This window comes from Felis catus, chromosome E2 (genome assembly GCF_018350175.1).
Source record: "Felis catus isolate Fca126 chromosome E2, F.catus_Fca126_mat1.0, whole genome shotgun sequence".
Lineage (NCBI taxonomy): Eukaryota > Metazoa > Chordata > Mammalia > Carnivora > Felidae > Felis > Felis catus.
Window position 1 is genome coordinate 28,536,368 of NC_058382.1, and position 23,845 is coordinate 28,560,212.

Below are 23,845 nucleotides of genomic sequence, written 5' to 3' on the forward strand. Positions count from 1 at the left end.
ATCATGAGTGCTATCATCCCTGTGTACACCTGGGGAGGCCGAGAAAGTTCCCTCACCCAAATGATGCATCTTGTATGAAGCAGAGCTGGGATTTGAACCAGGGTCTGACCCATTCCAGTACTGTGCCTTGCACCTGCTGCACTGGGGCTCCCAGCGGGGCTCGTGGCCGTCGAGGGGTCTGAGCGCCTTCCTGAAGGGTGGTCCTGAGGGCCTGGCCCCAAACCTCACAGGCGGGCCTCCCGGCCAGGGCCCTGCCAAGTCCTAGACCTGGCGGGGAGGAGCCGTGGGCCCTTCTAGTTGCACAAGACAAACAGGAGTACTTGTCCACCACCCACGGAGCCACTAGCCAGCCTGTTTTTCTTACACTTCTTTAAGTGTGATCCGTGGTCCCTGGCAAGTGCCCAGACTCTTGGCTGCCTCCGTCCCCGTGCCCACAGGAGCCCTGATTCCACTGCACAAGCCCAAGCCAGGCATGGCTCCAATCTTAGCTGATGATCCAGAGCCACTCGCCTGGCCCCTTGGGGCCTCCTTACTTAAATCCAGGGCTGTTGGGAACCCCATTCTCTGGAGGTTCTTGTGAGGAGTCTGTCAGTGCCTCATACACCAGGAGCACTTGGTAAATGATGCAAGTGGCTGTCATTACCATTATGTCCTGTCTCCTATGTCCCTGGAGGGTTGAGGGTGCTTTCTTCGTAGAAAAAATAATAATAACAGTTATAACTCTGAGTTTACCAATTGCAGATCATTTTTATGAGCGTTTATTCCTTGAGAGATAGAAAGCACGGAGCCGTGGCAAAGATTGAGGGAGAGGATATACTCATAAGGTGCCTCGCACGGTGCCTGGCACTTAGGAGACGTGTGAGAAGGTCAGCTGTCCTATCGTTGCTGTGGTTCATCATTGTGCCCATTTAACAGAGAAACAGACTGAGGTCCCAAGAAGGCAGTGGCTGGCCAATGCCAGCCCGGTCCAAGGGCGAGCGAGGCAAGGGAGCCGGGACGTGATCCTGTGTCTGGCCCCACACTGCATTGCCTCTAGCTTAGCGATTCAAAGCTTGAAGACCACAGACACTGCACGGCACTGGCCCCGGGCCGCCTGGCTCAGCGGATGAAATGAACGTGTGCCAATGTCGAGCTTCTGTAACTGCACAGTATGTCAGTGGACCGTGGTGCAAAGGAGCTCTCACAGGGTTATACAGAGCAGGGTAAGGTTTAGCAGGAAGAGGCCGACCCCGGAGCTTGCCAGAAGCCTGCTTTAATATGCAGAGATGTGTCTTTACTGTGTCAGAGAGCTTCGTCCTCACAGCAGACAGTTCTCAGAGTGCGTGATACACACTGTGAGGCATCGTTATCGGGGTTCCAGACGGCTGCTTTGTTGGGAGTGACGTTCGGAGTCTTTAAACTCCTCCAAGTCTGCCAATAAGAAGACACGTGCGCTCAAAAGTATGGGTCTGGCAGGTCCTGTCTGCCTTGCCTGCAGCGGTCAGGGTGGCGGGCCAAGGTCAGCACTGAGCCCCCCGCTTTCCAGAAGAGCCGAGCGTGAAGCGGGCTGTTGACTCCCTTGAAGACCGTCAGCTGCTCCTGTGAGGAAGTGCTCCTTTATGGGGAGATGGCATCCGTCTTCCTCTGGCATGAAAGATGGGCTCTAATTGGCTGCCGGAGCGTCCCAGCCGTCTAATGATGCCACCTGAGTGCGTCCCTTCCCTGTCACCAGCTCCCTGCTTCCCTGTCAACTCCAGCGCCGTTAACACAAACAGCCAGTTTACAAGCCCGGGAAGTGTTCGGTGATTATGATAATTGGCGGAGGAGGAGGGAGAAGCCATCCTCTCTCCAGGAATCAAGCAGCCTGGTTTTGAAGTCAGTGGGACCCCGGGAGTCTGAGTGGCCACATTTTCACAACCCGTAGGAAAGAGTGTGTGACGCCCCCGAACGATCTGAAAGGAGAGCGAGAGAACACCGGCCCTGATCCATAAAATGTCAGCTGTTGATCCTTTAAAAAAAAAAAAAAAGAAAAGAGAAGAAGAGAAGAGAAGAGACTTAGCTCCAGCTGTGTCCAGTTGATAAGATCAGATATACAAAGAATTATTTTTGTTTGGTTAATCAAAGCAAGCCCTGATTTTTCTGTTAAGGATCTGAGGTGCAGGATTTTTTTTTCCTTCTAATTTTTCAACGAGAAGGGTACGTTCTCATTTTTCTTTCTCTTTGCCCCCCCCCCCATTTTTTTTTTTTTTCAAAAAGAGAAGTTGGTGACAGCTGCTAAGTTTGGGCTTTTTTTATTGCTTGTCATTTTGTGGTTCGAGAAATGCTGCCGTAGCATTGTTGTGGCATCTGAAGAGATAAGGCGGTATAACTTCTCAAACCTTGTCTCTCTCCCAGAAGAGGAGCATTTCCCAAAGTGGGTTCCTCAGAACACGAATCCCATGTGATGCTTGTGTAAAACAAATCTCCACGGTCTAAATAGGAGGAAAATTGGGGAACGTAGCCTCAGTTACTACTTGGATACTCACAGTGTCCATTACCGTCGTAAATTCTTCAGTACAGGATCTCGCGTAACTTTAGAACAATCTTTTTAGATCACAGAACTCTTGCGGGCAGAATACCAAAAAATGCAGAAGACAGTCTGTCAAATGCCGGCCCTGCTTCTTCCGTATCTAGAGTCATCCTGCGGGGGTGGGGTGAGATAGGTCGTACCTTTGTCGACATCCCAGAAATTTCCCAGCCTGTGGACCAACCAAAGTCCCCTGGCCAACCTGACCACATCTGAATGACAGCCTGAGCAGGCTGGTTGGGACCAATTCTGTCATATGGGATAAGCCGCCAGGCATCCTCAAGGATGCCACCAGGCAAGGCATGTGCCAGGATCAGGCTGGTTTCTGGCAGGTGTGTGCACGGGGGAGATGTGGCAGGCCTGTCTGAAGATCAGCCCGAGCCAAAGCATGAAGGTTTCTGAGTGTGATGCTGAAGAGTTGGGGTTTATGTTAAGGGTAGTAGAGACCTCCCCTTGGGCACTCCGGGCCCTCTTTGTAAACCCATGGAGACGGCCCGTCCGGGAGCCTCTGCTGGAGAAGGGTTCAAACTGAGATCCCTTCTCGGGGCCCACAGGGGCGGCTTGCTGGAGTCGAGTTGACTCCAAGGGGTAGATGAGAGACATTTTCTCATCTTGTCTCTGTCTTTTTCCAGGGTGGAGGGTGGAACTTCCTTTCTGAGGGAGAAGCGTGGTCGGGTATAGTATTTTATAGTGAGCTGAGAAAAAGTTACTTCCTGAAAAGCATGGTGATAATTCACTTTTCAAGCGTGATAGGATCCACCTCAGTTGACCTAAATTCCCATTGGAAGAATTAGAGCAGGATCCCCGCTTCCTTGTGACCAGCTGGGCACACGTTCATGACGTCCCAACACCAGGCTCCTACCTGACTCTGTCCAATTCTTGCTTAATGTCCCTGCTTTGTCTTCCTCTAGGAGCTCGTGGGTGAAATTTTCAGAGAAACGCTCAGTGAGGAGGAAGAGGAAGGCTTTCGGCTAGAAGGTACTGGAATCCATTGCTCTCTTCTTCCCAGGGTGCAGTGAGATGGGGAAGGGGCCATCTAGTCTACCGTGTGCCCTGTGTGCCCTCTGGAAAACCTGCAGACCAGGCGGAGGACTGGACCCTGTCAGTGGGGGTGAGTGGGGGTGAGAGGCAAGAAGGGAATATCGCCCTTCGCAGGTCCAAGCCCAGAGTGGAGCCAGGCTCCCGAGGCTCACATCCTGGCTCTGCTCTGTATTGGCTGTGGAGCCTTGGACAGGTTGTTGGAGCTCAGCTTTCCCATTGCGGGGTGATCACAGTAGCGGCTCATTGGCCCCTCAAACTGTGTTCGGCACGTAGCTGATCTATTTCCCCACTTGTCATTCACATCGCTCAGCTGGAGCACATACAAATGGCGCCCCACTGGCCGCTCTCCGCTCACTCCTGTCTTGGTTCAAGGGGAAGCACCTGTTGTGGAAAGGAGGCGGACACTGGAGCACCGGCCTGACTTTGGGCAAGGCACGCCACCTTTCTGAGCCTTGGTTTCCACACTTACAGAACAGGAATGAGAGCCTTCTCCCTGCTGGACTCCCTGAGTTGATGCAAAGCATAGGTGGCATTGATTGGAAAGCATTTGCGAAGCGGGATAGCATTTCCGTTTTACGCTCAGAATCCGAGAAGAGAATCACTGCACTGGGGAAGCCTTAGGATGGTAGGGCCCTCGCTGTTGGGGTGAGGACAGGCAACTTGTAGGGGAGCTGAGGGTCTTAGGGGGATCTAGGCCTTGGGCCCCTGTAGAGCCTTGAGAGGAGAGCAGACAGTGCCAAGGTTTCTCAAGGGGAGCCTGGGCCAGGCCTGAGGACTGTGGCCACATCCAGCTTGACAGTTGTCATAAGCATAGGGTCCCCCTGCTCAGCCCCAGGCCTGCTGCATCCAATCTATGCTGTAAGAGACTCTCCAGGTGACTTGTGCACTTTGAGAAGCACTGTGTTAAGAGATCCACCCAGTTGCCCAGGAGCTGGACGCAGGCTGGGACCCAGGTATCTATCAGACTCAAATATGAGCAGGTCCTGAACCAAGGGTGGGGAGTCCCATGGGTGCAAGGCTTTGTGAAGGCTTGGGGGTGTTGCCCTTGAGCGTGCTTGCTTGCAGATCTGGTGGCTGCACGCAGGGGCTCTGCAGCTCTGATTCTGTCATGCCCTGGCTCCCCTCAAGCCTCAGCTGTCATCTTTGGTTCCATGGAGAGAGATGTCAGGAGTTGGTGCCGAGAGATCTGGGGAGTCAGATAAGGGTGTGCAGGGTGTAAGCCCTTAGGGATTGAGCTGATCCCGGACATTGATTACATGGGCATCAGCCCTCATTCCTGTTAGGTATTCATTTGCTCATTCGCACCATAACTCATTAGCAAGTTCATTCTCTTGTTTATCTATCCCTCCACCTGTTCCATCCATCGCCCATTCACTACCCATCCAACCACCACTCATCTGTCTGTCCCTTCGTTCCCCTGTCACTCACCCACCCACTGGTCACGCCCCATCCATCCATCCATCCATTGCCTTTTCATTCTCCTCTCTACTCTCCTGTCACCCACCCACCAGCCAGCCAGCTCTTTGTTATCACTCAGCCACCCATAATCCATCCTCCACCCATGGATGGATTCAATCATCCCTTCATCCACAGAACCATCATCCTCCAATCATCATCTATCTGTCTTTCTATCCATCATTTGTTGAGCCTCTAGTTACTGCTCAAAACAAGGCCGTTCTCTGTCCATTGAGGCTCAGTTTGAAATCATGTAACTGATTTCAAGTGAGGTGTCTTTGCCTTCAATCAGACATGAAATGGCCCGCCCATGGAATCCACTTCCCTCTGATGTCTGCATTCAGAGCATGCGTGCTGTTATAATGAAGTAGAAGGAACGTTGGCCCTGGCTTTCTCCCAGCTCTGGTAGCGACCTGCTGTGGATTGTGGCCAGGTCCCTCCAGCTCTGGGCCCCCCTTGCCCTCTGTAACATGATGAGTGGGGATGTGGAACCGGACTCTGTGGGTGCACGGAGGCTGTGGGCTCCTTGCAGGGAGAACGAACCCCTGAGACACGGGGAGGGCGACACTTACAAACTTTGGTTGATGGATGGGGGATGAATATGAGGTGTCTGGGGGTCCCAGCTCCCGTTGGGGGAAAGGGTGTGAGGTTGGCATCATTCAGTCTGACCCCATGCCCCCCCCACCCCCCGCCCCAGCTGCATTCCTGGCCTTGAAGGGCAGCCTGGGCACCTTGCTCATTACTGATGATGTCTAGGCACATCGGTGCCACCACTGGTGAGGGAGGGGCTCAGGCCACTCTCCTGCCTCAGTTTCCCAACTAGGGGTCAGACTAAGTTGTCGGCGGTCAAGCTTTTCGGCCTCTTTCTTCAAACCAAAGCTGACGCAGAAGCAGAAAATACAAAACACATCAGGTTGCTGAAAGATGCAGCATGTCACAGTATGTTTTGTGTAAAAAAGGGCACGACACAGCATTCCGTATTTCCTTGCACATATGCGTGTGTACCGCGTGTATATTACGGGGTGGCTGGAGGCCTCGACACACAAAGACAGTAGCTCCTCTTGGGCGTGGGAGAAGGATGCTAAAATCAGAAAGTGTGCACAAAGAGGACGATAGTGATGAATGTCCAAACTTTCACAAGGAGGATGAATTGAGAGACGAACCACAGCCTTAAAAAGCGAGAGCACTGCGTAGATGAAGCAGTTGAGAGCGAGACTGCTCTGGTGTGCGCCTGGGCTGCCCGCGTGGCCCTGGGACTCCTTGGGAGGATGCTGGGCCCGTGACTGCCGGTGGTGCCACGGTCGCCCTCGGCGCAGAGGCCTGAGGCCGCACCCCCCAGAATGGGGGGACGTGGCCACAGTAAGAGCAGGTGCTGCCGAGTCCCCGAGAAGCATCCACCTGGCCTGGGGGCGTCCCTCTGTGCTACCCGGCCAAGGGAGAGCACGCGGAATCCTGACTCTCTCCTTTGTCTTCCTGTTGGCCAAGTTCATTGCCTCTTGGCGGGCTGGAGGGCTGTTTAAGGGAGAAAAAAGGCCATCTGAGGCGTGAAGATAAAAAGAAGTCTTTTAGCCATCCCAGGAGAGGACGGCTTTAGCTCCTGCGTTGTTATGTAAAGCCGGCCCTAATCCAGCATCTTAACCGCCTTAACTGGCCAGCTGGGAGCTCGCGGGACGGCAGATTAAGTCTGGGCTTGGTGCGAGGCTTCCGAGCTCCTTTTGAACTGTGGAGAGAACAAAGTAAACATCAAAAGTCCCAAGCCAGGAGAGCTGGCTGGGCGTGGCAGGGGCGGACACGAGGCTGGCTTTCCAGGGGAGAAGGGGAGAGGGACCCTCCCTCTGCTGGCCCGGCTGGGGTCTGAGCATGGGCGGCCAGCCCCACTCGTCACTCCAGTACCCACCTGGCTTCCCCACCTCCCCGGCTGGGCCGTAGGACAGGCGGTGGCAGCCTGTGGCTTGTGGCCTGAGGTGCAAACGGGTGCCACCCTTGTTTGGCTGACCTGTGTCACCCTGAATGGCCCCCGGAAGAGCTGTGTTTGGGGGTGTCCTCTCCACTCGGCATAAGATGCAGCTTCCTCTCTAGGTCCCCTCTCTCCCTTCCACCTAGGGCTGTCCCCCTCCCTCCCCGTGCCTTGACTCACTTCTGCCCCTCCCCTTCTAGTATCTGCCCACTGACCCTAACACCGAGTCTGTTTCCTGTCTTCTGACCTCCACTTGGGGATGAAAGCAGGCAAAGAGCAACCTGCCTGGCATCTATGGAGAGCTGACTTCACAGAACGCCCATCAAGGAACCCTCAGGATGAGTGAAGTCAGGAGGCCCCTCCCTTTGGGGGCCCAGGTCCTCCCTCCAGGACCCAGGGCTGCTGGGGGGGGGGGGCAGGCCTCCCTCTGCGCAGCCTGGGTCTGGCCTGACGGGGCCTATGGGATCCCCACTTCCCCAGCCTGAGGCTGTGGTAGAGTAGCTAGTCCTGCCGGGCAGGGCCGTGGTGTTGGGATTGAGGCCCTGGGGTCTGAGTGGCCCCACTGTGAGCTTAGGACCTGCCTGACTCTGGATGGGCCCCGAAGTTTGTCTCACCCCCACCCCCTCGGAACCCAGGGGAAGTACCTTCCTATCTTTATTTGGGCCTTTTGGGAATTTGCAAGTCAGGCCCCAGAGCAGCCGGGCTTTAAACCACAACTCACTGGGTGAATCCCTTCACTTCTCTGTTCTGCATTTTCCTTGTCGGGGGGTAATCATTAGCACTTCCTCCTCAGGGCTCCCGTGAAGACCGTGAGGTCATTTATGTAATCCCAGAGAACGGCCCTGGTGCGGAGTAAGTGCCCGGTGTCTGTGAGCTGTCATGAGTCTTATTGTTTTATGGGTCTTTTCTTGAAGGGGAGCCAACTGGTGTTTATAATTATTTACCAGTCCAGATCAAAGAAGACCTATTTTCAAAGTTTCTTTAATCCTATTAGCATCTCTGAATGTCTCCTTCTTCTCCCAGCGCCTGACATAGAGTCTGGCATGCTGTAAGTGCTCAATAAATACTCACTGGAAGAATGAAGTCAACAGCATGAAGTCAGACAGTCCCCTCCCTCGGGCCACCCAGGCAGGTCCTGTGTACTCCCCCTTGCGGCCCAGGTCCGTCTGTCTCGGCCCCCAGGTGTGATGTGTCAACCACTCACAGACCCGAGGAGCCCTGGGAAGGCCTCTAGCCCCCTTCATTTGTAGTTGGTGAGCTGAGGCCCAGAGAGGGGACATGAGCCGTCTAAGGTAACACAGCAGACTGAGAATGGAGCTCAGGCCTCTGACTCTTGCTCATTCAGGGAGTATTTAGCTGAGCATCTCCTGCAGGCGTGGGGCCCTGCTGAGTCCTGGGTGCTCGACCATGAACCAGGTAGGTGGGCCTTACTGGCAGGGTGCTTGCTTGAGGGAGGCAGGTAGTGACTGAATAATCCAGAGAACGGCCGTGCAAATTTCTGGTAGTGGTAAAACGCCACGAGGGATAGATTGTGGCAAGGCCTCTCGGAGGAGGTGACATCTCAGCTGAGGAAGGACCAGCCTTGGGAGGATGTGAAGGGAGAACAGCCAGGAGGAGCAAGCAGAACCCCAAGGTGGAAGGAACTTGGGGTTTAGGGAAGAACAAAAGGGAGGCCTATGTGGTAGGAGGAGCCACTGGGGACAAGGGTGGGCCAGCGGGCAGGGGTGGGACCACACGCTTGGGTTTTACGCTGCCTTTGAAGAGAAGGCATAGGCGAGTGCCAGCTTCTGACATCCGTTTTAACAAGATCCTTCTGGAAAGCGTGATGGGCCGCGTGTGGGGAGGAAGGAGGCCATGGAGACGGGGCACGGTCACAGTAGTGTGGGTGAGAGGTGATGACGTCACCCAGCATCGGGGCTGGGGGGCCGGAGGGCAGTGGGTGGCCCTGGGGGTAGAGGTGAGAGAGGGGAGGTCGGTGAAGGAAAGAAGGGATCCCGGGTTCGCCTTCGACGTCCGGCTTAAGGACGGAAGGCAGTGGTGGTGCCGTTTCTGACGTGGAGGCTTAGGCGGGTGACAGTGGAGGCTTTTTGTTGGGGGCACATTGGGTTCAAGATGGCTGTTGGACATGCAGGTAGAGAGGCCAAGTAGACAGTTGGACACTGAGTCTGGAGGTCAGGGAGCAGCTGGGGGGAGAAAGAGAGGGAGGGAGGGAGGGAGGGGACTTCTAAGGACGTCCCCACGGGCAGCTCCGCACCACTCCCTGGCAGGGCCGGTCAATCGGCGGGGCTGGCCGGTGGTTCCCTGGAAGCCCAAGACGAAGAAGACACGACTGGCGAGCAGCGGGGCCCCCCCGACGGAGGGCAGGCGGGCCACACCCCGCTGGCTGCCGTGTCTCAGTTCAGAGCCTGTGCTCCTGCGAGTGTCAGCGAGGCCCGACTCCACTCCGCGGCAGTCCCCCCAGAAGCCCGTTCTTCATAAAAGCTCAGCTGGAACAGTGGAAATTCTGACTTGTGTCAGATACCGAAGAGGCTTGAGTAGTTTCAAGTAGCTCGGGGTTAGATTCTAAAAGTTGGATTTCATCACATGTTTTAACTTGGGCGGGGACCGAGGGAGAGTGGAAGGGACATGGTATTTTTAGCCCCAAAAGGCTTTTTTCTCTTTCCTGCTCCCTCTCCCGGCTTCCCCCCCTCCCTCCCTGAACAGATGTTTCGTCTCAAGCCTATACAAACCTCAAAGCAGAGTGGCCATCAACCTTATGCTCTGATGAGGGAAAAGGCCAGAATGCTATTCGTTGGGAAGGTTTTTTCCTTTGTTTTCTTTTTTCCTCTCCTCTTTCCCCTTAGTCACAACCGGTCCTTAAAGAAATTCTCCCTACGGTAAAGTGCACCCTGGGGAGGCAGGATTGTGAAGAAAAACACCCTGGCTGGCATTTCTGGTCTCAGGAAGGGGTAGACACCCGCTGGTGGAAAGTGCCAGAAGCCACCTTGGAGAATACTCATCATGTCAATTCCTGTTTTGGTGGTGGTTTTTCCTGACAAGCAGGGGCTCAGAGTGATGGATAGTTAAGTCAGGATTCTTTGGCTTCTTTCGACATTCAGCCCAAATTTGCTGAAGCTTTGGCTCACGATATTGAAAAATTCTAGGGTGGATCTTGCCCAAAAAGGGCCAGCTGGATCTGGGAGCTCAAACCGTGTCATCCAACATGCACATACTCTCGCTGCCTTCCTCCCGTCCTCTCTCCCTCCCTCTCCGTCACCGGTGCCCTCCGCCCCTTTGTTGGTCTGTCCTGCTAAGGTGGGAAGGATGGCTACCCAGCTCTAGGTGCTCACATTCTATGAACTTCGCCATCACAGGTGAAAGAGAGCCCCCAAGTCTCACTACGTCTCACTTTGCTGGTGCAGGTGGATCTAGGTTTTGTGGGACCCGAACTTAATCCGGCTTGGGGGCCTTCTTTAAGAAAAGAAACACATGATTCTTTTATGGATTTATTTTTTTGTATGATCCTTTTATAACTTTGAACCAGATTATATATGTGTCCTGTTAAACCTAAATACCTGTATCTCCAATTCAGCCCTCCCTTAGCTCGATTCCAGAAATGCCTGTGTTCACCCCAACTGTGTGACACAAGAGGATGTACAGAAGTCAGAATGGGAAGAGACAGGGGTCGTAGCTGACTGGGGTTAAAGTGCCTAATTGGAAAGTGTCAGAAAACCAAGTGAGCATGTGAACACATTGCTTAGGGCCTGTCCCACGCAAGTGAGGGGCCCGCAAGCTTTCACTCCATTGGCTTCAGGACGAACTCTCCCGTTATACTGACCAAGGAGCGGCCACAGTGGCCATCGGGATGAAATATACCATGTCGGGTCTGGGCGCTGGGTGCACCCCCGAAGCTGGAGTCGAATCAGCCCTCTGTAAACCATGTGGATTGGGATGCGAGGGGGGCGGCCACCGGAGGAAACCCAGATGCTCAGAAGGAGGAGCATGGTTGCGGGACAGGCAGGAACAGGTGTCAACGATTGTGTGACAGAGTGGAGAGACCAGTGACTGGGGAGTCAGGAAACCAGGCTTTTAGTTCTTCTGTTTCTACCCCTTCTGGGTTCAAATCCTGGTGCTGCCACTTACCGTCGTTTTGATGGTGATGATGGTGTTGGCGGACCCGATGTGGTGCGACAGGCACTGTACCGTATTCTGGGGCCACAGCGAGAAGCTAGGATGAACTGAGTAATGATAACGGCGGTGTGAGAGAGTGTCACTGAGCAGGGAACCCTAACCTAGCCCCCGGGGGTATGCAGGCACCATCTGCCAGGTTGCAAGGCCTAAGCTGAGGACCTGAAGGGTGAGCAGGAGCTGGAGAGCCAGGACAGGCGTTCTTGGCAGGGATAACAGTGTGAGAGCACGGCTAGGTCAAAAACTGGAAAGCGATTCCGTGGGGAGACAGGGCTGAGAGACAGCGGCGGGCAGATCGATCTCGGCAGGGAAATGGCTTGATCCACTTTGCTTTTTGAGTTTAGTTTCCTCTTTGGTAAGATGCAAACAGTAACCTATCCTGCCTGGTGTTACTTAGAGGCCCTGATGGAGCAACGCGCACACCCACTAACTCCACCGGCCCGCGGCTGCGCTCGTTGACAGACAGATTTGTGTGTCTCTGGGATCCTTGCTCCCTGAGGAGAGCCTCGTGCAGATAACACAAGAAACCATTTGGCCTGGAATGTACATATGATACCTTTCTCTTTTTACTGGCAACAGATTTACGCGCCTAATTATATTTGGCATAGGCTAATATTAAAATTCCTCTGCATTCCCTCTCGCAGCTGCTGGCGGAGGGCTGGGGAGTCAGAAACATCCTGGCGAGCCACCCTGAGACTAAAATATTTGCGGCAGATAATCTGTACATGGACAATTGGGAAAGGCCTGTGGGGACATCAGGGCGGGGGTCCAACCTCCGGCAAGGAAGCGCTGGCTTGCGTTAAATCCTTACGTCGTATCAACTGGGAAGAACGTGGCAGGTAACCGGGCTAAGAGAGCCATGCCTTTGAGTGTTAGTGATTTCTGGTCTTTGGTGGGGTTGATGTAGTCATAACTGTGTTTCAGACTTGTCCCCTACTTCCAACGTTTATTATCAACCGGGCCTTTCTGGATTGTGTTAAAGCAAGCTGGCATTTGCTGATATCGTCCAGGGTTGGGATTTTAGCCTCAGTGTGGGATTCAGGATCAGACCTACCTCTTTCAACCACCCCCTTCCTCACTCCGGTTCCTAGTCTCAATCAGGCCAGAATTTATGGCGTGTTTGTTATGCAGGCTTCCTTGCGTCTGCCTATGGGATTTGGTGCAGTTGAGCACACTGGGGTGGGATGGTTGCCCTGTGCATGGGTGGTACGTGTTGTGTGCTCTGGGCATCCCAGGGGCACTAGCCAGCAGGACCCTGGCTCCCATGAGACCTGCAGTCTGCCTGCTGGCATGTGGCAGGCTCCTGTGAAGCTGTCAAGAGACCCCAGATCAGATTGTGCAGAATGAAGGAAGGGCTAGTCCAGGTGGGGACAGACCGTGCTCTGCGCGTAACAAATGCATTTGTGCAAATTGGAGAAAGGAGCCCCCCTCAAGACACCTTTCTGCCGTCTGTCTGAAAACTGTCACCAGCAGTACACAGGCATCTGGGGTCCGGCCTGTGAACGGAGTCCCCTAGAGTTGTGCAGTACACAACCTGCTTCTCAGATGAGCCCAGGCCCCTTGGGGAGGAACGCTGAGGTGCTGGTCCCACCTGGGTGCCAGGGAGGGTGGGGCTGCGGGAGGGCGGGTCTGTTTTATTTCACAGCCTGAGTCTCACACTGTTTGGGTGGCGCCGGCTGTCAGCAGCTCTGGCTGGGTGGGCTGTGCCATCCGGCTCCCTGGGTCACTGCTATTTGCCAGGCTAAACAGTCTTGAGAAAGTGACCGTGGCTCTCCCAGCATGCAGTCCCAAATGAGCTGTTGATGCCTCCCATTGGGACTGGGGGTGCAGGGTGAGGGCGAGGGCTGGGAGTCTAGACCCCACGGCCACCCCCAAAGATCGCCCCCACTTGGGTCTTTCCTTGCTTACTGACGCTCCCCTGCACTCTCTTCTTTCCCTCTCTTCCTCCCCAGCCCCCTCTTCTTTTTAAACTGGGGGAGGGACAGGGAAGAGACTGTCTTTGATCTCAGTGGAGGAAAAAAGTCTGTTCTGTTCAGGCTTTTGGCTAACACAACAAACAGTGTTTAAAATTTAACTTTGCTTAATTAATTAGTAATTCTGTTTAATGCTGTCTGATCTCCCTCCAAAAGGTATTTTGAAGCTTGAGAAGGGAACATCAAAGGGAGCCGGGTGAAGATGGTCAAGTAATGCATTTAATCTGGCAGTTGCTGGGGGTGGAGAGATGCCAGGTTGGGAGCTAATGTGGGAGAGAGCCATCATCTGGTAAACACAGCCAGCAGGCTCCTCGCAGCCATGGTGTGAGGAAGGACAGGGAGTAGTTTCCGAGGAGAAGGAGCTTACACGCTGCCCCCCAGACTCATCTGAGCTGAGAATTGGTTTTAAGAAAGCAGAGTTGACATTTTCTCTCTTGCATGCCTGCTGTGTATGGTTGGGCAGGTTGTGTACTGCACAAGAGTTTCCAGTTAAGCAGGTGACCAGCAGGTGAAATCCAGCCTGCACCCTGCTTATCAGGGTACCCTAGTGGGGAGGGAGGGCTGCATTTACCTAAGTACAGTTCACCATCTTTTCCTTTTTTAAAAAAAGATTATTGATTGATTGTTGAGGGGGAGGCAGAGAGAGAGAGGGAGAGAGAGAATCTCAAGCAGGTTTCTCGTTGTCAGCACAGAGCCTGACACAGGGCTTGATCTCACGAACTGTGGGATTGTGACCTAAGCTGAAGTCAAGAGTCAGACACTTAACCGATTGAGCCACCCAGGCGCCCCCGCAGTCTTTTCTATAAAGGGCCGGGAGAGTACATCTTTTGGGCTTTATGGGCCATACGGTCTCTGTCGTGACTCCTGAACTTTGCGTTGTAGAGTGAAGCACCCACACACGGTGCACATGAGCGTGTCTGTGCGCCACTCAAACTTTATTTACAAAAATAGGCGTTGGGTGGGTTTGGCTCCCAGGGCATCCTGCTCTCTCATCCAAAGGTACTTCACAGACACTGTGAGCCCAGAATATAAACCCAGAATACGAGTCTTTGAACTTGAAGGCTTTGCTTTCCTCCTTAGTCTATCCCTTTTCTTCCTTCTTCTCCTACCTCTCCTCCAGCCCTCCTTTCTTCTTTGAAATTAGCCGGATGGCCTGCTGTTACTGTGAATGATTAAAGAGTGATCAGAGTGCCTCTGAAATTATGCCCCCAAAAGATCATCTCTGGGGGGAAAAAAATCCGCTGGGCTGAACAGGAGTAAGAGACAGAGAAAGGGCTCGAAATCTGGAGCCAAAGTCCATCTTGACAAAAATGCCATTCTCTTTGCTGGTTGGTGGGACCTGGGCAGCCCGAGGTGAGCACCCTTTACCCTTGCTGTGCCTGCCCGTGAGCCTCGGGGTTGATGGATAGAGGGCGGTTTGTTCTGCACACGGCAGGTGGGGCCGGGGGCTAGTTGATGCTGTTTGGTTCGAGAGGGTTCACATGTGGGTGTAGAACTCACAGGAGTTCCAGTCCCTCCCTCTGACACTGGGGTCCACCAGGCTTTCTGACCAGCTCTCTGGTACCTCCTCTGGCCATTGGGTAGGGGACAGTGACCAGGTGAAGGGTCTTTGGTGGGGACGAAGGGTGCTGACTGTCCTTGTTCCCGGCCCCCAGGGCTCTGGGGCAGGGTGGCTCCCAGTCTCCCCCCGCCCGTCGGTGGCCAGCCCCATGGGTGTCCGGGTAACTTTCTGAGCTGGGGTGGGATGTGGGACCCCCTGGTGAAGAGAAGGCAATCCAGACCACGCTCGTCCTTGGAGAAGACACATAAAGAGGGTGAGCGGTGGAGGGGACGTTTTTTCCCACATCCCCCCCTCCCCCGCCCTGGGTGAGGAGAGAGGAGGGGAGGGGAAGGGAGGAGGGCCTGTATGTGGGGAGGGGTGCTCCAGAAAAGGAGAGAGCAGGGACAGAGGTTTCTTTTCTTTGGGTTTTATCAAGTGGAACTTGAAAGGCAATGTTGAACCTGAAGGTGGTTTTCTGATAACTTCTCTTTGAACTTGAAGTTTGGCTTCGATAAGCTTGGCTGGCTTACATCTCCAGCCGGGACCTCTGTGGAGGGAGCTGCAGCTTTGAAGATGGGGCTGGCCTTTGTTTTTCTTTCTTCTCCCCGCCCTGCAGGGGGGCTGAAAAGAAGATGTTGCAGGTCAGGAGAGCACCATGGTTTCTCCAGCGGGGCGGTTTTGGGCTGAGGGGGGGCACTGGGATCTGGGCTATCCGCAGGGCTCATGGGTCATCTCCATCATTTGCAAAAGCCAGTGTTTACTGAGCACCTCTCGCCCGTAAGCTGCTGTGCTAAGTAGGCACTTTTCTCACCGTGCCCCCCTCCTCCCCATAACTCTGTGGGGAAGAAACCATCTCATCCCCATTTAACATACGAGGAGACTGAGATCTGGAGAAGTCCAGCGCCTTACCCCAAAGTTGCCCAGGCCAGTCAGCTGCAGGGTCAGGACATGGACCCAGGACATCGGTCCTCACAACCAGGACACTCCCACCGAGCTCACTGGCACCCCCTGGAGGTGCTGGGGGGCTCCTAGAGCAGACGGCTGGGCATGGAGAGAGACCCAGCTCCCCGACTCGCTCAGACAAGCCTCTAGACCTCTTTGCCTTCTTTTAAATAGAGGTGACAGCAGTGCCTACTTATTTGTCGCCTCGTAGAAGCGACTCTGCCTTGTACCCTGTCTGGTTCCATGGTGGCGGCTGCTCTGGCCCAGCGGGTCGCCAGTACGGGGGAGTCAGGGTGGCCTAGGCTGTGTGCTCGGCTGTCCTCGGGTCACTGGCTGGTTGCCCACTTGACTGTCCCGGGGCTCGGGTCACACTGGATGGCACACCTCCTGGCCATTGCGGTCTCTGCTTTTGGAGGAGCAGGGAGGGCAGGGCCTGGTCTTACCCAGTATATCAGAAGCAGCCAGGGTTGGTCGCCTTCCCCCCATCAAGTGCTCCCTATGTCCTCCTTGGCTGCATTCTGTGAAAGCACTAGAAGGGAGCTGGGGTCTGCGACTGCAACTGGGGAATGGTTGCCCCGACAGCCCTAGAGAATGGTTGCCTTGCTGTGGGGGCATCGCAGGCCGGGGGGCTCCCCGCGTCTCTCTGGGTGTGCCCGGAGTGAACAGAAAGAAGGGGGCGCTCAGGCCCAGGCGGGAGGGGAGCTATGGATGGGGCCAGGTCAGTCGGTTGCCGCCACGGCCTTCCTGTCCCCGCCTGTCTGGACTGGTGACCCGAGCGTCCTTATCGTCAGCTCCTCCCTCCCTGTCCTGCTCCCCATCCCAGGCTGCCTGTGTTTGATAGGATGCTTCTGTGTCCTTTTGTATTCCAGAAGCCTCAGTTTTGAGAAAACTTAGCTAACAGCTGTGCTGATTCCCAAGAGATTGAGTCGGGGCGGGGGGCAGGGGGGGGACATCATTCCTCCATCACTACTAATCACTAGGACCCTGTGTGCTGGCCCTAGGCCCTTGGCCTTTCACAGTCATAGCTCATTCAGTCCACACAGGGATCCTCTGGGGAGGGGACTGTTATGATCCCCGTGTTACAGCGGGGGAGACTAGTTGAGACGTCTGGACAAGTTCTGTGACCCGCCCTGGGTCACACATAGTGTCAGAAGGATCCGGGCCCAAGCAGAGACTAACCTCCCCGGACTGGCTGAGAGAGGCACCGCGCTCCCCGTTTCCCTCACTCCTCCTGACCACGCACCGGTGTGCTGGGCGCAGGCAGGCGGCGTCTTTGAGGAGGCCAGGATGTCAGCAGGGAAGGCAGCGGGACTGTGTGGAAAGCGGCCCTGGTCTGCGACCCCCCTCTGTGGTCTGGCACTGCCCTGGCCGGCTGCAGACTGCTTCTCTGAGCTGTAATGTTGGGGCAGGGGATGGAGGTCTGAGAGGCCCACTGGGTGATCTGAGAGGCTGGCACAGATGCATCCTGGGAGCGGTCTGCCCTCGGGCAGCCCTGGATGTTATCAGAGCCCAGAGAGCACAAAGTCATTTGGCCTCCACACTGGCGGGACAGGAGGGGCCCGGCACCCTGGCGGTCCTGCACACTGTCCCTGGAACAAAGCCGGGGTGGGTACGGGGGCCCCACGGCCCTGCTGGGGACTGTCCTCATGCTTTTTCCCCTGCCGTCCCCGCAGTGGCCCTGCCTCCCGAGAAGACAGACGGGCTGGCCAGTGGAGACGAGAAGAGGAGGGAGAAGGCGAGTGAATCTTGCCCGGGTCCCAAGAAGCAACTGAAATTTGAAGTAAGTTTCCTTTCTTGGCGCGGACTCTGGAGAGAAGGGTTTTCTCCTCTCAGTGGTACTTTTCGAGGAGGGAGGCTACGGCCCTTCCAGATGTGAAGGCCCTTCACCTCCTGTGTGAACAGCGGTCCTCTGTGGGAGGTTTGTCCTGCCACGTCTGGGGCCGCCCCAGCTCAGCACAGGCCCTGAGGACTCCCCGCTGCCACCCCACTCGGCCCTGGCCCCTAGCCGTGCAGCGTGGGGTGGTGGCCTGAGGCCCGGTGGTCTGGGGGAAGGACGCGAGCATGGACGGGGGTGCAGCCATTACTGTACGAGGTGACCGCCTCCCTCTCTGGGCCTCAGATTTCCTCACCAGTGAGAGAAACAATTCCTGTCCAACTCCTGGGGCCTGTTCTCATCATGGGCTGGTGCCCAGGGGGCAGGAGGCCTTAGGCAGGTCCCTGACCCTATCTGGGACTCAGTTTCCCTGTGTGGTGAACAGCACAAGGAACACGCCCTCCCAGAGCTTGCAGTCTGTCTGTCCTGCCCCATCCCAAACAGGGTATTAAGCTCCTTCTTTGCCCCGAGCAGGGCCAGGTGCTTGGAGAGCAAAACCCAGGCTTATCGGCACGGCGCTTTCCGGAAGCTTCTCTCTGCCCTCCTTTCCCCCTCCCTTCTTCCTTCTCTACTTTCCTCCATGAGACCACAAATAGCTCTGGAACCAGGAGGCTAGGGTTCCCTTCCTAGCTCTGCCACTGCCCCACTGGCCTCACCTATGAAATGGGGGGTAGGAGCAGTATCCATCTTATCGGGGTATTGTAAGTATGGTGAGTTAATGCATCTAACGTGCTTAAAAGGGTGTCCAGTCTCACAGAAGCACTCTCCTTCTTCCTTCCGACCAAGCTTGATTGACAGCTGCTGGTTACCAGGGGACCCAGCAGTGAACTGGGCAGGGCTCCTGCCCTCACAGGGGACAGACCCAGTAACTGCACAGCCGGCGATGTGATGGGGACCTAGGAGCACGCGGAGGGGGTGGTCACCTGAGTCAGGCTGGAGGGATGCGGTGTGACAGACTTTGCGGAGCGGTGGCTGCAAGCACGGGTTGGAGAGGACGGGCGTCTGAGTGGAGCCTCTGAGTGCAGGAGTAGGAGTTGCGAGAGGTCATGACACGGAGCCTTTGGGGTAAGGAGAGCACTTGAGGCCGAGGGAATAGCAGGAGCAAAGGCCCAGAGGCCTGCCGGTGCCACACGTTGTGTGGGAATAACAAGCTGCATTGTGCTGAGCGGTGACGCTGGGGACTCGGGGGGATGACACGGGAGAGGGTGAAAGACAGATCACAGCGGGCCCCAAACGCAGGAGCTGAGGCGGGTGAGCACAACCTGGTCGGGGAGCTGAGGTTGCCAGCTTCCGCCCTGGGGCCCACCGGCGTCCCTAGTGTCTTCCAGGGTGGTCGGCAGCTCAGAGGGCAGGCTTCTGATGTCTCGCTTCCCTGGAGGCCTGTTTCTGGAAAGGGCCGGGTCGACTGCCTGGGACTCAGCCAGGGCCCATGAGGAGGATTCACCTGAGAAGTCCCAGTAGTGGGGGCACGAGGACAAAAAAATGCACATGACAGAGCTTGAGGGAGGTGGGGGTAGGGATAGTTACTCAGCCCTGAGCTGTCTTCGGAGCTGAGCACAAGGGCCAGGGAGAAGGAATCGGGTAACCGCTGTGCGTGTGTGCGTGTGTGTGCGTGTGTGTGTGTGTGCAGGGCAAGTGCTGTGCTACATGAAACGGTGCCTCGCAGAGCAGAGTGGCCACTTGGCAGGTATCAGACGGGCATGTCACAACTGAGGGAAGGCCGACTTTGAACTCAGCGTGGGCCGCCCGAGGACTGCTGGAGGGAACTGGCTTCGAGCTGCAGAGGCTGGGGGCAGGGACGCCGTGCGCGGGCACATTCCTGCCTGCGTTCAGAGGCCAGGTACCACCCCTCTCTGGGGGCGCCGAGCCTGTCTTCCTGCAAAAGGAGAGGGGAGCGGAGGCAAGACGTGGCACAGAGTGGTCTGGGAGCATCGTCGCTTGTTTTTATGGAACGTTGTGACTCTCTTTTCCAAAATAGCCCGCCTTTCTAGAACTTTCTATGTGGTGTTCCACTGGCCCCTGTGTACGTGCTGCCAGTGACCAAGCTCACCACCTCCCAGCTCAGGTCCCTGTGGTTAGGGCACGCTGGGCTGTGTGAGCGATGATAATGAAGTCATTGTTAACATTACGTACATCCTATGTTAGTACTACAGCAAAGATCACAGCAGCTACTACCATTAATTGGACTTCTCTATGTGCCAAGCAGTTCCACGCTTTTCCAGTTCCATCACGGTGGACCCTGAGGCAAGGACTTGGGAGGTGATCCCAGGGAGCAGGAATGGAGGGAAGCCAATACCAGTGGGTTGATGGGTGGATCCCTGCCAGGGCAGCCGGGACTCAGACACAGAAGCTGGATGCTTGGGGTGGGAGGTCGGGGAACTGTCCACCATGGCTGCAGGGGAAAGCCGAGGGGATGTGGGGCAGGGCACTTCATGCTCCCAACAGCCTTAGGAGAACAGTACTGTCCTTTTCCATGATTTATATGAGGGGAAACTGAGGCACAGAGAAGCCATGCCCAGGGTCACACCGTTGCGGAGGGCTAAGCACTGGCTGGCATCTGGGGCTGACCTGGAGCTTTACCTTTTAATGCTCACCCTCTCCTGCCTTCCGGGTCAGGTGTCCACCCTGGGAGTCCTGCCATAGCCTCTCATTACTGGGCCCTGTGTCTTCCAGTAACTTCTGTCCCTTGGTCCAGGTTAAGTTTCCCTGAGGCCACAAAGAAGCCTCGTCTCACACCCCTGACTCACACCCCTGGTGTTTCCTTTGCCTCCAAAGACCCAGATGCGGTCTGGCACCCCTGTGGGCATGCCTCCCTGGGCCAGACCTCCGGTGCCCAGCCTGGCCTCCCCTCTGACCCCTCACGTCTCGGTCATTTTGCTCTTCCTTCACACAAGGTCTGGGGAGAGCAGCAGGGAGGTGGCAGCCCCAGAACCTGGCCCCTGGGCGCTCCAGCCACGCCCGTGTGTTGTCTGTTCATGCCCAGGAGCTACAATGTGACGTGTCTGTGGAAGAGGACAGCCGGCAGGAGTGGACCTTCACCCTGTACGACTTTGACAATAATGGCAAGGTCACGCGTGAGGTGAGTGCACGTGGCAGGCAGGGGGCCACTGGCCATGCCCTCGAACACTCCTGCCCCTTCTCCTTCTCCTAAGGCTGGTCCTGCTCCCACGGGCAGCCTGACGGGCATTGGTGGGGCGTGGGGAGGGGAGCAGGGCCGCTGGAGCTCCAGGGAGACCTGGAGGAATGTCCCAGAGCTGCCTGGTGAGTGGGCAGAGGTGACAGGAAGGGGCGGCCGGCTCCCTGGGACTCAGGCCAGGCGCTGCTCCCACTAGAGAAGGGGAAGGTCAGGAGGCAGGTGCCTGAGGTCCTGCCTCCTCCCGTCTGTAGTCCCAGAGCTGGGACCACCCCAGGCCACCTCCCACCTCAGCCGGTCTGCCCGGGAGCTGGGGCCAGGGGGGCACACAGAGGCCAGGTGGGGCCTCCCTGCGCCCATACAGGAACGAGCATCCCCAGCCCCGAGGGCTGTGTCAGCGGCTCTGTGCACGGCCGTGTCCCAGGCCTGTTCTTCAACACCCGACTCCCTCCGAACACCTGTGTCTCTCCCCTCGGCCCTCCTGCCACGCCTCTCTCCTCCCTGTGTGCCTCTCACCCTTCTCCCACGCCTCCGTCTGAATATTGAGCACCCACTGTGTGCATCCACTGTGCCCTAGGTGTGAGGACAAGGTCAGGGGGGACAGTGCAGACAGAGTTCCCAGCCTGTGGCTCTGGCAGCTGCTTCGGGAGGCAGATCCCAAGCAATCACAGGGCAACCGTAGGCGGTGACGTGTTCAGTGAAGGAAGTAAACAGTGTGACAGAGAGGGACCAGTGTGTCTAGGGAGGCCTCCCTGTGGGGACAGAGTCCCGGGCTTGGACCCAGCAGGAGTGCTCCGGGTGTTTAAGGAACCGGAGGAGACCGGTGGGCTCACCAGGAGACATGGCTGCGGCCGGAGCTGGCAGGGCAGGCCCTGGCTTTGAGCCCTGGTGCTGAGGGAGGCCACTGGTGGGCTAGTTTAAGCAAGAGCATGACCTGGTCTGAATTCTTGCAGTCCCTGCCTCCCTTTTACCCTGGACCTTGGCATCCCCCCTTTTGCCTCCTTATTTCTTTTCCTACTGTTCCTCTGTGACATCATCTCCCTCCTCAGGAAGCTCTGGTTTCCAGACAGGTCTGCAGAGGGGTCCGAGATTAGCATGGCTGGCCGCCTCTGGCTCGCCAGGGCATCAGGGGTGTGCCCAGAGAAGCTTTGCTGTCTTGTCTCCCTACCTGGTGCAGGGCTACGGGTTTTTTTTTCTGTGGGTGGTGCAGGAGAAGCTGCCAGAGGGGAGGCCTGGCTGGAAAAAAGGGTGTCTCTTCCTCAGCCGGGGCTTAAGGAACGTTAGAACAGGGGGAAGAAGCCATGAGTGACTTTTAATAATTCAGGACTCCTTGGGACATACGTGACAGAATCCCAGCAAACTGCTATAGGTTAAAAAAAATAATAATAAAGGAATATATTGGTTCACGTAACTGCAATGTGGTCCAGGGCACTGACTTCAGGCACGGCTGGATCCAGAGGCTCAGTGTCGTCAGGACTAGCTGTCTTCGCGGCTCTGTTTCCTCTGTGTTTCTTCATTGTCTGGCAGCCTTTCCTCTGGCCAGTAGCAAGGTGGTGGCTGACATTTTACTCTCTATCTGAGACTCTCAGCGACCCCCCACCCCACCATGCGGAAGTTCCAGAACTGAATTTCACTGGCTCCGATTGCCTCGCACGAGTGGCCCTGACCCGGTCGTTTTTGCCATGGGTTTGTGATGTTTCAGATGGCCTATTCTGGGTCAGGTGCTCCTTCTGGAGCCCAGGGGAAGTTATGTGATACATGAGCCACACAGACTGAAGGTGAACGTGCGTTTGGCTCATGAAATAAAATCAAGGGGCTGTTATTAGGGGATCGTGGGCAGGCAAGGCCCCCGAGAGGGGCCTGGGTACTTGGGAAGCAGCGAAAACCCTTCCTGGCTGGACACCTTGCTCGTGGAGGCTGGGGAAGGTCCAGGTGAACCCCCGTCCCCTCCAGCTGTGGTTCTTTGTGTGAGGGGTTATGGTTTTTCCAGAGTCAGAGCCACCGTTCTTCCCCATCCTGTTTGGGAATGTGGCAGCCGTGGTGTAATTATCTTCACAGGGGGACACACTGCAATCTGGAAACCTGGTCAGGCGAGCTGAGTTGCGGAGGCCCCGAGCTGTTTGTTAAGGCCACGCAGGCAGCCAGGCCGGGCTTCTCAGGGGTGTGGCGGCATTGCCCTCTCTTCTGACATGTGCAGTGGTGAAGGCCATGCCGCCTCTGGTCGCTGCCTTCTTCATTCCTTTCCGGCTCGGAAATGCCGAGGGGCCTCACGTGCTGACCGTAAAAGGGTCGCCTCCTCCCGCCCCGGCCCCCCAACCTTGGAGGCCTCACAGGAACCTGCTCGCAGACACTGCTGTCTGATTGTGCGTCTTGCCTTCCTTTACCCTTGGCAACCAGAGGAAGAACAGGGAAGCGAGGGTTTCCAAGGAAGGTGCTCCCGCCCGGCCTGGAGAAGGCATCGCTGGATCGTGTCTTCCTTCTGCTGAGGAGCGAGGAGGTTGGCTTCCGGTCCAGAGAGAAACCAGCCTAGTGTTTCCCTTGGTCTATTTTTAGCCCCAAGGCCACTCCTCAAACCTGGCTATAAATACCGGTCCCCTCCATACTCTCCGGCTGTCTGCGTGCGTGCTTGCTTCTGTGTGCGAGGGCAGAGGGGCTCCTTCCTCACCGTGGCTGCAGCCCGGAGCCGGCGTCTGGGCCAGCTTCCCAACTCGGAAGAAAGCGCCTGTTCGTTTGGGCAATAAATATTCGCAGGCACCTACTTCTGTGTGCTGGGCCCCGTGCAGGCAAGAGTTGATTTTTCAGCCGGGATTGCCAGAGCGTGCCGGTTCCTAGAGCCCGAATCCCTGGGCCCCCCGGCTTGGGATGACGCTCGGGGGGGATGATGTTGGAGGGCGTCACTTTCCTCCTCTGTGAAATGGGGATTTGACGCCTCCTTCTTGGGCTTCCCAAGATGGTAAGAGGGAGGGGCAAACGTGGCTGTGCAGAGCAGCCCTAGGGAAGAAAGGAGGAGTGCCCTGTGGGCCTCGCCAGAGGCGGTGGGATTGCTGAGCAGGCCAGCAAGCCTGGGTCTCAAATTGGCCGCTTCCACAGATGTTCCAGCCCAGCCCCCCAGAAGGTTTTGTTAAAAATTAAGTTATCAGCCTGGGTGGCTCGGTCGGTTGAGCGTCCGACTTTGGCTCAGGTCATGGTCTCACGGTTCATTTGTTCGAGCTCCGTGTT

General features: G+C 56.1%; 1 protein-coding gene across 2 annotated transcripts in view; it reads left to right on the forward strand.

Annotated features, from left to right (window-relative positions):
* Window positions 1-23,845, forward strand: part of NKD1 (NKD inhibitor of WNT signaling pathway 1) — an 83,396-nt gene that overhangs the window by 51,156 nt on the left and 8,395 nt on the right. For both annotated transcript variants that reach the window (XM_023244859.2, XM_023244860.2), the window contains 3 exons: window positions 3,457-3,523; window positions 17,294-17,400; window positions 20,477-20,572. In XM_023244859.2, the coding sequence (XP_023100627.2) occupies window positions 3,457-3,523; window positions 17,294-17,400; window positions 20,477-20,572 (270 nt within the window). The remainder of the gene's footprint in view (window positions 1-3,456; window positions 3,524-17,293; window positions 17,401-20,476; window positions 20,573-23,845) is intronic.